This window comes from Anolis carolinensis, unplaced genomic scaffold, assembly GCF_035594765.1.
Source record: "Anolis carolinensis isolate JA03-04 unplaced genomic scaffold, rAnoCar3.1.pri scaffold_7, whole genome shotgun sequence".
NCBI classification, from domain to species: Eukaryota; Metazoa; Chordata; class Lepidosauria; order Squamata; family Dactyloidae; genus Anolis; species Anolis carolinensis.
This window is the reverse complement of record NW_026943818.1, coordinates 33,406,579-33,420,779: the sequence shown is the minus strand read 5'-3', so window position 1 is coordinate 33,420,779 and position 14,201 is coordinate 33,406,579. Positions and strand designations below refer to the sequence as shown.

At 33.6% G+C, this 14,201-nt stretch overlaps 1 protein-coding gene and 1 long non-coding RNA gene across 2 annotated transcripts in view; both read left to right on the top strand.

Moving 5' to 3' along the window:
- The first annotated feature begins 2,150 nt into the window (after window positions 1–2,150).
- The window catches only part of cers1 (ceramide synthase 1), a 31,054-nt gene continuing 19,003 nt past the window's right edge, over window positions 2,151–14,201 (top strand). The window contains exon 1 of the mRNA XM_062959676.1: window positions 2,151–2,548. Coding sequence (XP_062815746.1) covers window positions 2,165–2,548 — 384 coding nt within the window. The 5' untranslated portion in view covers window positions 2,151–2,164. The remainder of the gene's footprint in view (window positions 2,549–14,201) is intronic.
- Window positions 3,605–7,499, top strand: LOC134293123 (uncharacterized). The gene is made up of 2 exons (XR_010000152.1): window positions 3,605–5,534; window positions 5,687–7,499. It is a non-coding gene; the product is annotated as an uncharacterized LOC134293123 (long non-coding RNA).

The following is a 14,201-nucleotide window of genomic DNA, read 5'->3' as shown; positions in this document are numbered from 1 at the left end:
ATCCATCCATCCATCCATTCATCCAGATATCTGTCTGCCTATCCATCTATTTATCTATCTACTTATCTATCTATCTATCTATCTATCTATCTATCTATCTATCTATCTATCTATCCATCCATCCATCCATCCATCCATCCATCCATCCATTCATCCAGATATCTGTCTGTCTATCCATCTATTTATGTATCTACCTATCTATCTATTTATCTATCTACTTATCTATCTATCTATCTATCTATCTATCTATCTATCTATCTATCTATCTATCCATCCATCCATCCATTCATTCATCCAGATATCTGTCTGTCTATCCATCTATTTATGTATCTACCTATCTATCTATTTATCTATCTACTTATCTATCTATCTATCTATCTATCTATCTATCTATCTATCTATCCATCCATCAATCCATTCATCCAGATATCTGTCTGCCTATCCATCTATTTATGTATCTACCTATCTATTTATCTATCTACTTATCTATCTATCTATCTATCTATCTATCTATCTATCTATCTATCTATCCATCCATCCATCCATCCATCCATTCATTCATCCAGATATCTGTCTGCTTATCCATCTATTTATCTATCTACTTATCTATCTATCTATCTATCTATCTATCTATCTATCTATCTATCCATCCATCCATCCATCCATCCATCCATTCATCCAGATATCTGTCTGCCTATCCATCTATTTATCTATCTACTTATCTATCTATCTATCTATCTATCTATCTATCTATCCATCCATCCATCCATCCATTCATTCATCCAGATATCTGTCTGTCTATCCATCTATTTATGTATCTACCTATCTATCTATTTATCTATCTACTTATCTATCTATCTATCTATCTATCTATCCATCCATCCATCCATCCATCCATCCAGATATCTGTCTGCCTATCCATCTATTTATCTATCTACTTATCTATCTATCTATCTATCCATCCATCCATCCATCCATCCATCCATTCATCCAGATATCTGTCTGCCTATCCATCTATTTATCTATCTACTTATCTATCTATCTATCTATCTATCTATCTATCTATCTATCTATCTATCTATCCATCCATCCATCCATCCATCCATCCATTCATCCAGATATCTGTCTGCCTATCCATCTATTTATCTATCTATTTATCTATCTATCTATCTATCTATCTATCTATCTATCTATCCATCCATCCATCCATCCATCCATCCATTCATCCAGATATCTGTCTGCCTATCCATCTATTTATCTATCTACTTATCTATCTATCTATCTATCTATCTATTTATCTATCTATTTATCTATCCATCCATCCATCCATCCATCCATCCACTATCTATCTATCTATCTATCTATCTATCTATCTATCTATCCATCCATCCATTTATCTATCTATCTATTTATCTATCTATTTATCTATCCATCCATCCATCCATCCATCCATCCATTTATCTATCTATCTATCTATTTATCTATCTATCTATCCATCCATCCATCCATCCATCCATCCATCCATCCATTTATCTATCTATCTATCTATTTATCATTCTATCTATCCATCCATCCATCCATCCATCCATCCATCCATCCATCCATCCATCCATCCATCCATCCATCCATTTATCTATCTATCTATTTATCTATCTATTTATCTATCCATCCATCCATCCATCCATCCATCCATTTATCTATCTATCTATCTATTTATCTATCTATCTATCCATCCATCCATCCATCCATCCATCCATCCATCCATTTATCTATCTATCTATCTATTTATCATTCTATCTATCCATCCATCCATCCATCCATCCATCCATCCATCCATCCATCCATCCATCCATCCATCCATCCATCCATCCATTTATCTATCTATCTATCTATCTATCTATCTATCTATCTATCTATCTATCTATCTATCTATCTATCTATCTATCTATCTATCTATCTATCTATCTATCTATCTATCTATCTATCTATCTATCTATCTATCTATCTATCTCTATCTCTATCTCTATCTCTATCTCTATTCTGGGGCCGGACTGGATGACCTTTGGGGGATCCCTTTCCACTGTGAGCTCTGGGGCGCCCTCTGGCGTCGCGTCGGCAGCGGTGGAGCGTCGTGGCGGTGCTGCGAGCGCGTGCCGCGTGGCGCATGCGCGCGGGAGCCTCCTCACGGCGTCCTCTTTTGCCGCCGCCCTTGCCGCGCTTTTCTCTCTCTGTCTTCTTTCCCTCAGAGAGAGGGAGACGGCGTCGTCCGAAGAGGATGGAGGCTGAGGAGGAGGAGGCGGTGGTGGCGGCGGCGTCGTCGGCGGGCCGCGCTCCGGAGGCCATGCCGGGCTACGGGGCGCTGGCGGAGCGGTGCTGGGGGAGCCTGTGGGGGGCGGCGCGGGAGTGCGGGGCCGGCTGCGGGTGGGCGGCCTCCCTCCGCACCTGGCGCCGCTTCGCCCAGCCCGCCCACGCCGAGGCCCTGCTCGTCCTCCTCGCCGCCCTCGCCCTCACCCTCGCCCGCAGAGCCGCCACCAACGCGCTCCTCAGGGTGAGGATGGAGAGAAAGGCCCGCTTGGGCCCTCCAGGGGGGTTGGACTACAACTCCCAGCATTCCTAACAGCCGGCAGGCTGTTAGGAATGCTGGGAGTTGTAGTCCAAACCCCCTGGAGGGCCCAAGCGGGCCTAGTAGGCCTTGCCATTGAACTCTATTGTATTGCATTGCATTGGATGGATAGATGGATAGCTAGATAGGGCGGTCTACAAATAAAATTATTATTATTATCATTATTATTATCTCCTTACATTGCCTCGCATTGCAATGGATGGATGGATAGGGCAGTCTACAAATAAAATTATTATTATTATCATTATTATTATTATTATTATCTCCTTACATTGCCTCGCATTGCAATGGATGGATGGATAGGGCAGTCTACAAATAAAATTATTATTATTATTATTATTATTATTATATTATCTTCTTGCATTGCTCTGCTTTCCTATTGCATTGGCTTGCATTGCAATGGATGAATGGATAGGGCGGTCTAAAAATTAAAATTATTATTATTATTATCTCCTTGCATTGCCTTGCACTGCAATGGATGGATGGATAGGGTGGTCTAGAAAGAAAAATTATTATTATTATTGTTATTGTTATTATTATTATCTCCTTGCATTGCACTGCATTCCTATTGCATTGGCTTACATTGCAATGGATGGATGGATAGGGCAGGCTACAAATAAAATTATTATTATTATTATTATTATTATTATCTCCTTACCTTGCATTGCAATGGATGGATTGATAGGGCGGTCTACAAATAAAAAATATTATTATTATTATTATTATTATTATTATTATTATTATTATTATCTCCTTGCATTGCACTGCTTTCCTATTGCATTGCCTTGCATTGCAATGGATGGATGGATAGGGGGGTCTAGAAATAAAATCATTATTATGGATGGATGGATAGGGCAGTCTACAAATAAAAAATATATTATTATTATTATTATTATCTCCTTGCATTGCCTTTCATTGCAATGGATGGATGGATAGGGCGGTCTACAAATTAAAACTATTATTGTTGTTGTTATTATTATTATTATTATTATTATTATATTATCTCCTTGCATTGCACTGCTTTCCTATTGCATTGCCTTGCATTGCAATGGATGGATGGATAGGGCGGGCTACAAATAAATTATTATTATTATTATTATCTCCTTGCATTGCCTTGCATTGCAATGGATGGATGGATAGGGCGGTCTACAAATAAAAAATATTATTATTATTATTATTATTATTATCTTGCATTGCTCTGCTTTCCTATTGCATTGGCTTGCATTGCAATGGATGGATGGATAGGGCCGTCTAGAAATTAAAATTATTATTATTATTATCTCCTTGCATTGCACTGCTTTCCTATTGCATTGCCTTGCATTGCAATGGATGGATGGATAGGGCGGGCTACAAATAAATTATTATTATTATCTCCTTGCATTGCCTTGCATTGCAATGGATGGATGGATAGGGCGGTCTACAAATAAAAAATATTATTATTATTATCATCTCCTTGCATTGCTCTGCTTTCCTATTGCATTGGCTTGCATTGCAATGGATGGATGGATAGGGCCGTCTAGAAATTAAAATTATTATTATTATTATCTCCTTGCATTGCTCTGCTTTCCTATTGCATTGGCTTGCATTGCAATGGATGGATGGATAGAGCGGTCTAGAAATAAAAAATATTATTATTATTATTATTATTATTATCTCCTTGCATTGCCTTGCATTGCAATGGATGGATGGATAGGGCGGTCTATAAATTAAAACTATTATTATTATTATTATTATTATTATTATTATCTCCTTGCATTGCACTGCATTCCTATTACATTGCCTTGCATTGCAATGGATGGATGGATAGGGCGGTCTATAAATTAAAACGATTATTATTATTATTGTTATTGTTATTATTATCTCCTTGCATTGTACTGCTTTCCTATTGCATTGGCTTGCATTGCAATGGATGGATGGATAGGGCGGTCTACACATAAAAATTATTATTATTATTATTATTATTATTATTATTATTATTATTATTATTATTATTATCTCCTTACCTTGCATTGCAATGGATGGATTGATAGGGCGGTCTACAAATAAAAAATATTATTATTATTATTATTATTATTATTATTATTATTATTATTATTATTATAGATAGGCCTTTCCATTGCCTCTCCTTGCCTTGCACTACATTCCTATTGCATTGCCTTTGAACTGCATGGTTTTGCTATTGCCATTGCCTTGCCATTGAACTGACTTACATAATATTGTATTGCACTGCATTGCATTGGATGGATAGATGGATATATGGAAGATATATATGAATAGACCTTGCCATTGCCTCTCCTTGAATTGCACTGCATTCTTATTGCATTGCATTGCCTTTGAACTTCATATCCTTGCCATTTAACTGCCTGGCATTGCATTATATTGCATTGGATGGATAGATAAGGTATCTTTATCTATAAGGTATCTTCCCTTGCATTGCACTGCATTCCTATTGCATTGCATTGCCTTTGAACTGCTTGCTATTGCCTTGCCATTGAACTGCCTTGCATTTCATTGGATGGATTGATAGGTATCTGGATGGATTGATAGGTATCTGGATGGATGGATGGGTTAGATAGACAGATAGATAGATATCTGGACAGATGGATGGATGGCTAGATAGAAGGATAGATCTATATGGATGGATAGATAGATTGATATTTATCTGGGTGGATATCTAGATAAATGGATGGATGGATGAGATAGATATCTGGATGGATGGATAAAAGAATAGATATATATCTGGATGGATGGATCGATAGACATATTGATAGATATCTAGATGGATAGATAGGTATATGGATAATATGGATAGATGATTGATTGGTTGATAGGTATCTGGATGGATGAATGAATAGATAGATATTTGGATGGATGGATAGATTGATCAGTTTCTGGATGGATGGATAGATAGGTAGATGGATAATATAGATAGGTGATTGATTGATTGATAGGTATCTGGATGGATGAGTGAATAGATAGATGGATAGATAGATATTTGGATGGATGGATAAATTGATCAGTTTCTGGATGAATGGATAGATAGATAGATAGATAGATAGATAGATAGATAGATAGATAGATAGATAGATAGATAGAGATAGAAAGACAGATACGATAGACAGATAAATAAATATTTGGATGGATGGATAAGTTGATCAGTTTCTGGATGGATGGACAGACAGACAAATAAATATTTGGATTGATTGATTGATTGATAGGTATCTGGATGGATGAATGGAAAGATAGATAGATATTTGGATGGATGGATAGATTGATCAGTTTCTGGATGGATGGAAAGATAGGTAGATGGATAATATAGATAGATGATTGATTGATTGATAGGTATCTGGATGGATAAGTGGATAGATAGATAGATAGATAGATAGACAGATATTTGGATGGATGGATAGATTGATCGGTTTCTGGATGAATTGACAGATAGATAGATAGATAGATAGATAGATAGATAGATAGATAGATAGATAGATAGATAGATAAAAAGACAGATACGATAGATAAATAAATATTTGGATCGATTGATTGATTGATTGATTGATTGATAGGTATCTGGATGGATGAATGGATAGATAGATAGATAGATAGATAGATAGATAGATAATATAGATGATTGATTGATTGATTGATTGGTAGGTATCTGGATGGATGAGTGGATAGATAGATAGATATTTGGATGGATGGATAGATTGATCGGTTTCTGGATGAATTGTCAGATAGATAGATAGATAGATAGATAGATAGATAGATAGATAGATAGATAGATATTTGGATGGATGGATAAATTGATCGGTTTCTGGATGGATGGGCAGACAGAGACAAATATTTGGATGGATGGATAGATGGATCGGTTTCTGGATGGATAGATAGATAAATAAATATTTGGATGGATGGATAAATTGATCAGTTTCTGGATGGATGGATAGATAGATAAATAAATATTTGGTTGGATGGATAGATGGATCGGTTTCTGGATGGATAGATAGATAAATAAATATTTGGATGGATGGATAAATTGATCAGTTTCTGGATGGATGGATAGATAGATAAATAAATATTTGGTTGGATGGATAAATTGATCAGTTTCTGGATGGATGGATAGATAGATAAATAAATATTTGGATGGATGGATAAATTGATCAGTTTCTGGATGGATGGATAGATAGATAAATAAATATTTGGATGGATGGATAAATTGATCAGTTTCTGGATGGATGGATAGATAGATAAATAAATATTTGGTTGGATGGATAAATCGATCGGTTTCTGGATAGATAGATAGATAGATAGATAGATAGATAGATAGATAGATAGATATCTGGATGCATGTATGGATTGATAGATGGATAGATATATAGATGGCTTCTTTGGCTTCTTTCTGCTGAAATAGGGAGATTTCAACTGAGATTTCCATATAAAGCCAAATGCGTTTCCCTTTTGTGATGTTTTTGCCTGGAGGAGATTTCTTCTTCTCTTCTTCCTCCTCCTCCTTCTTTCACTTTCTTTCTCTTCCATTTCTTCCCATGCTCTTTTCTTTTTCTCTATCGGGCCGTGAGCCGAGACGGGATGTCGAGAGCACCGTTTTGAAATATCGCTATACATATATACATATGGACACGCACACATATATATTTGGACCCTCATTAGACAGGACGGGGACGTGGTTGTTGCAAAACTCCCTCATGTCCTGACAATGCTTATTAAATAGTTTCTAGGTTCTCATCATCATTATGCATTAGAGTTCTAATATCTCATCATCATATTCATTATTCATTATTCATTGCAAAATTGTGGCTGCGACTTTGCTTCTGGGGATGGTTTCGGTGCAGAGAATAAAGGAAAAAAGTGGTGTGAAACATGATTATTTTGTTATTACTATTTTATTATTATTATTTTATTAGTGTTTTGTTATTATTATTATTTATTATATTATAATGTTTCCTTGATAAGGCCAACTGGCTATAAGAATGGTATATATATATATATATATATATATATATATATATATATATATATATATATATAGAAAAAACAACAACTTAAATGTATATACTCTCATGTAGGTTTTACCGTGTGTATTGTGGTGTGCTAGTATATAGAGTATTTTCTTTACAGTCCCAACTGGGTACTATCTTATTCTGAAACATATAAAGCAAAACACACATAAACCTCCAACCAAAAACAGTCCATACTGGCTAATCAATAAACTGTTGTTGTTGTTGTTGTTGTTGTTATATTATAATATTATTATGCTATTTTAATTTTTTATTTTGTTATTATGTTATATTATAATATTATTATGTTATTTTTATTATGTTTATTTTGTTATTGTTTTATTGTTATTATAATATGTTATGGTATTTTTATTATGATTATTTTGTTGTTGTTATATTATTATAATGTTATGTAATTTTTATTTTTTATTTTATATTATGTTATTTTTATTATGTTTATTTTGTTATTATTACTTTACTGTTATTATAATATTATATTATGTTATTTTATTATGTTTATTTTGTTATTATTATTTTATAATATATATAATATTATATTATTTTATTTATTTATTTATTTATTTATTTATTAAACGTATATACCGCAACTCCCAGTTTGGCTCGGAGCGGTTTACAAAAATAGATTAAAACAATACACTTGCCTTTAAAATAACAATAAAAACAATAAAAACAACAATAAAAGTAACAATAAAAATAGACATAGCCCTGAGTTTTTCACCCATTGAACGCTTATGTTTATTTTGTTGTTATATTATTATGTTTTTTTTATTTTTTATTTTGTTACTATATTATTATATTACAGTAGAGTCTCACTTATCCAACATAAACAGGCCGGCAGAACGTTGGATAAGCGAATATGTTGGATAATAAGGAGAAATTAAGGAAAAGCCTATTAAACGTCAAATTAGGTTCTGATTTTGCAAATTAAGCACCAAAACATCATGTTATACAACAAATTTGACAGAAAAAGTAGTTCAATACGCAGTAATGCTATGTTGTTATTTTGTTACTATATTATTATATTATTATGTTATTTTTATTATGTTTATTTTGTTATTACTTTGTTGTTATTATAATATTATATTATGTTATTTTTATTATGTTTATTTTGTTATTATATTATTATTATATTATAATGTTATTATGATTGTTTTTTATTTTGCTATTTTTTATTATATTAGAATATGTTATTTTATTATGTTTATTATGATATTATTTTATTGTTATAATATTATGTTATTTTTTATTATTATTTTTATTTTGTTATTATTACTTTATTGTTAGCATAATATTATATTACAGTATGTTATTTTTATTATGTTTATTTTGTTATTATATTATTATATTATAATGTTATTATGATTATTTTTTATTTTGCTATTATTTTATTATTATATTAGAATATGTTATTCTATTATGTTTATTTTGATATTATTTTATTGTTATAATATTATGTTATTTATTATTATTATTTTTATTTTGTTATTATTATTTAAAGTGTGATACTTTATTGTTATTATAATATTATTATGTTATTTATTATTTTATTATGACACTGCAAACAAGATGCTGGATTTCATATCACAAAATCACAAGTCGAACACTTCCCAAGTGTCTAGGACAGGGGTCCCCAAACTAAGGCCCGGGGGCCGGATGCGGCCCTCCGAGGTCATTTACCTGGCCCCCGCCCTCACTTTTATAATATAATATATTGTATATACATATAATATTGATAATATTATAATGTAATACAATATAACACTAATAATAATACCATATAGTAATATTAATTATATATTCTAATTACATATAATATTACTAATAATATTACAGTATAGTGGTATAGTTCAATATAGTAATATATAATGCTCATATTGTGCTATGCTAATAATATAATATATTGTATGTACATATAATTTGTAAGCCACTCTGAGTCCCCTTTCGGGTGAGAAGGGTGTGATACAAATGTAGTAAATAAAGGCAGTAAATACATAATAAATAAATTTTAGACTTAGGCTCACCCAAAGTCTGAAATGACTTGAAGGCACACAACAACAACAACAACAACCCTAATTAACATGACTATCTCATTGGCCAGAAGCAGGACCACACTTCCCATTGAAATCCTGATAAATGTATGTTGGTTAAAATTGTTTTTATTTTTAAATATTGTATTGTTCTTTCATTGTTGTTGTTGTTGTTTTTGCACTACAAATAAGACATATGCAGTGTGCATCGGAATTTGTTTGTATTTTTTTTCATATAATAATCCGGCCCCTCAACAGTCAGAAGGATTGTGGACTGGCCCTCGGCTTAAAAAGTTTTAGGAATCCTGGTCTAGGACTTATTTATTGTTGTTATTGACACAACGACGTTGTATGACACAGCAAACAAGATAGACATGCTGGATTTCGTTTCACAAAACCACAAGTCGAACACTTCCCAAGTGTCTAGGACTGTGTGATGTATTTTCGGATGATGCACACAGATCCCAGTAGGGTGGCCTTTTGCAGTTGGCAGATCGTAATTTTGTCAATGCCTATTGTTTCCAAATGCCGGCTGAGATCTTTTGGCACGGCACCCAATGTGCCCATCACCACCGGGACCACCTGCACTGGTTTCTGCCAGAGTCTTTGCAGTTCAATCTTGAGGTCCTGAGAGCGGCTGAGTTTTTCCTGTTGTTTTTCGTCAATGCGACTGTCACCTGGGATGGCAACATCAATGATCCAAACCTTGTTCTTTTCCACAACTGTGATGTCTGGTGTGTTGTGTTCCAGAACTTTGTCAGTCTGGATTCGGAAGTCCCACAGTATCTTTGCATGTTCATTTTCCAATACTTTTGCAGGTTTGTGATCCCACCAGTTCTTAACTGCAGGGAGGTGGTACTGGAGGCATAAGTTCCAATGAATCATTTGGGCCACAGAGTTGTTCCTCTGTTTGTAGTCTGTCTGTGCAATATTCTTACAGCAGCTGAGGATATGATCCATGGTCTCGTCGGTTTCCTTGCACAGTCTGCATTTTGGGTCATCAGCTGATTTTTTGATCTTGGCCTGAATGGCCTTTGTCCTGATGTCTTGCTCCTGGGCTGCAAGGATCAGGCCTTCTGTCTCCTTCTTCAGGGTCCCATTCGTGAGCCAGAACCAGGTGTGATATGTTGGGCAAGTTTGCTCATGGGTGGGGTAATATTTTACCAAATTTCGGCATATCGGGTCTATGTGCCAAGTTTTGTCCACATTCATCGGTGTTTGGGTTCACAGTGTTCTCTGGATGCAGGTGAACTACAACTCCCTCCCAAGTTACCCATTGGGATCCGCTGACCGATTGACCGTGGAAAAAAGCACAACCCGATAGCCCTCATCTCGACTCACTTGTGGTCAAAAGGTGGCTCGAGCGTCAAGTGGGGTTGCGTTTTGTATTTTGATCCACGGCGGTTTGGTTACTGGGATTATTTATTTATTTATTTATAAATATTTATAAATAAAATATTTATAAATAAATAAAAATGGTTTTAATGTCTCCTTGACGTGTGAGCTTTCAGGAGTGACTCCTGAGCATGTGCAGAGAGCCCTTTCCGCGATCTCGGGGTAGTGAAATAGGAATCCGAAACTTCCCTAAATTGGCCCATCTTTGCACAAAATGATTCAAAATAGTAGGCATGAAATGAAATCCAGGCTACATGTGTAAATATTATTATTATTATTATTATTATTATTATTGCTAATAAATCTCCAGGCTGTGTAAGGAATATTATTTTATTATGTCACAGCAAACAAGATAGATATGCTGGATTTATATATGATAGATATTGCTAATAAATCTCCAGGCTGTGTAAGGAATATTATTATTATTATTATTATTATTATTATTATTATTATTATTATTATTATTATTATTATTATTAGACCTCCAGGCTGTGTAAAGATTGTTATTATTGTTAATAGACCTCCAGGCTGTGTAAGGAATATTATTTTATTATGTCACAGCAAACAAGATAGATATGCTGGATTTATATATGATAGATACTGCTAATAAATCTCCAGGCTGTGTAAGGAATATTATTATTATTATTATTATTATTATTATTATTATTATTATTATTATTAATTGACCTCCAGGCTATGTGTGTAAGGAACACTATTATTATTATTATTATTATTATTATTATCATTATTATTGCTTTTCTGGCCCTTCCTTTGCATCCACTATCTTCCTCCATCCTTCTGCAAGGAAGGGTACCCGTTGCCGCCCAGCTGCCGTTACCCCGGCAACCGTGCGGGAAGACCTCTGTTACCATGGCAACCGGGGATGGGGATGATAGGGCTCTCAGCCCTTATAAGGCCAAGGCAGGATTTCTATGAGAAATATTTTCACTTTTATTATGCGTATAGATAATAATAATAATAATAATACCAGCATATCTAGCTTGATAATAATAATAATAATAATAATAATAATAATAATAATCCAGCATATCTATCTTGATAATAATAATAATAATAATAATAATAATTTTATATTATTATTATTGAGTTTTTCCTGTTGTTTTTCGTCAGCAAAAATCCAGCATATCTATCTTGATAATAATAATAATAATAATAATAATAATAATCCAGCATATCTATCTTGATAATAATAATAATAATAAAAATCCAGCATATCTATCTTGATAATAATAATAATAATTTTATATTATTATTATTGAGTTTTTCCTGTTGTTTTTCGTCAGCAAAAATCCAGCATATCTATCTTGATAATAATAATAATAATAAAAATCCAGCATATCTATCTTGATAATAATAATAATAATAATAAAAATCCAGCATATCTATCTTGATAATAATAATAATAATAATAATAATAATAAAAATCCAGCATATCTATCTTGATAATAATAATAATAATAATTTTATATTATTATTATTGAGTTTTTCCTGTTGTTTTTCATCAGCAAAAATCCAGCATATCTATCTTGATAATAATAATAATAATAAAAATCCAGCATATCTATCTTGATAATAATAATAATAATAATTTTATATTATTATTATTGAGTTTTTCCTGTTGTTTTTCGTCAGCAAAAATCCAGCATATCTATCTTGATGATAATAATAATAATAAAAATCCAGCATATCTATCTTGATAATAATAATAATAATTTTATATTATTATTATTATTATTATTATTATTATTTGAAATACACCAAGATGAGTCCACAGCAGACACTCTGCTGGCTGTTGTATTGGATTATTACTATTATTATTATTATTATTATTATTATTATTTGGTGTTCTAGCAAATTAATATTTTTGTTGTCTTCGGAAATGCATCTAGTTAGCCCGGCTCTGTTTCATGGGATCGGGTTAAGACCTTTGCGATCATCCCTCCAAAGCCTATTGACACAGGATTATGTTGTAATCCGCCCTTTCAATCCTTAATCCCATTGAAAAAGGATTTATTCCGGGCAAGGCCCTGCTGTATATCCTGTTTCCACTGAAAATATATATATATATATATATATATATATATATATATATATATATGTATATTTAACCTGTGAATCTTCCCTGAGAACCGTACACAAAGCCTTACGTTGCTAAATGACTCATCTTTAATTCCATTTTATTTTTTGGGTCGTTAAATGGGACTCGTTTCGAAAACGCAACTTGCTGCTCCGGCATCGTGTATAATTAATGTTTCATTATTATCTCATCAGTATCGAAAGATGTTGGATTTATAAACCTAAACATTACCTTGTCTCAGTTACACCATTTCTAATTGCTTTGTCATTTATTATTATTATTATGAAGCATTTCAGATCCATGCTGACTTGTTTTTTTTTTTGCAATGGGGTTGCAACTGCCATCTTGCTCCGCCCTGTCCTGTCTAGCCCACTAACTTTCTCCGTCCCTTCCCGTCTAGCCCGCTAACTTTCTCCGTCCCGTCCCGTCTAGCCCACTAACTTTTTGGGTCGTTAAAAGTGGCTCGTTTTGAAAATGCTGACTTTTTTTTTTGCAATGGGGTTGCAACTGCCATCTTGCTCCGCCCTGTCCCGTCTAGCCCGCTAACTTTGATTTTATTCTCCGTCATAATAACGCGACGTCGAGACTTCTTTAGACTCACAAGTCGTATAAATGTCTTCTTTATTATTATTACTATGAAGCATTTCAAATCCATGCTGACTTTTTTTTGCAATGGGGTTGCAACTGCTATCTTGCTCCACCCTGTCCCGTCTAGCCCGCTAACTTTGATTTTATTCTCCGTCATAATAACGGAGACTTCTTTAGACTCACAAGTCGTATAAATGTCTTCTTTATTATTATTATTACGAAGCATTTCAAATCCATGCTGACTTTTTTTTTGCAATGGGGTTGCAACTGCCATCTTGCTCCGCCCTGTCCCGTCTAGCCCGCTAACTTTGATTTTATTCTCCGTCATAATAACGCGACGTCGAGACTTCTTTAGACTCACAAGTCGTATAAATGTCTTCTTTATTATTATTATTATGAAGCATTTCAAATCCATGCTGACTTTTTTTTTTGCAATGGGG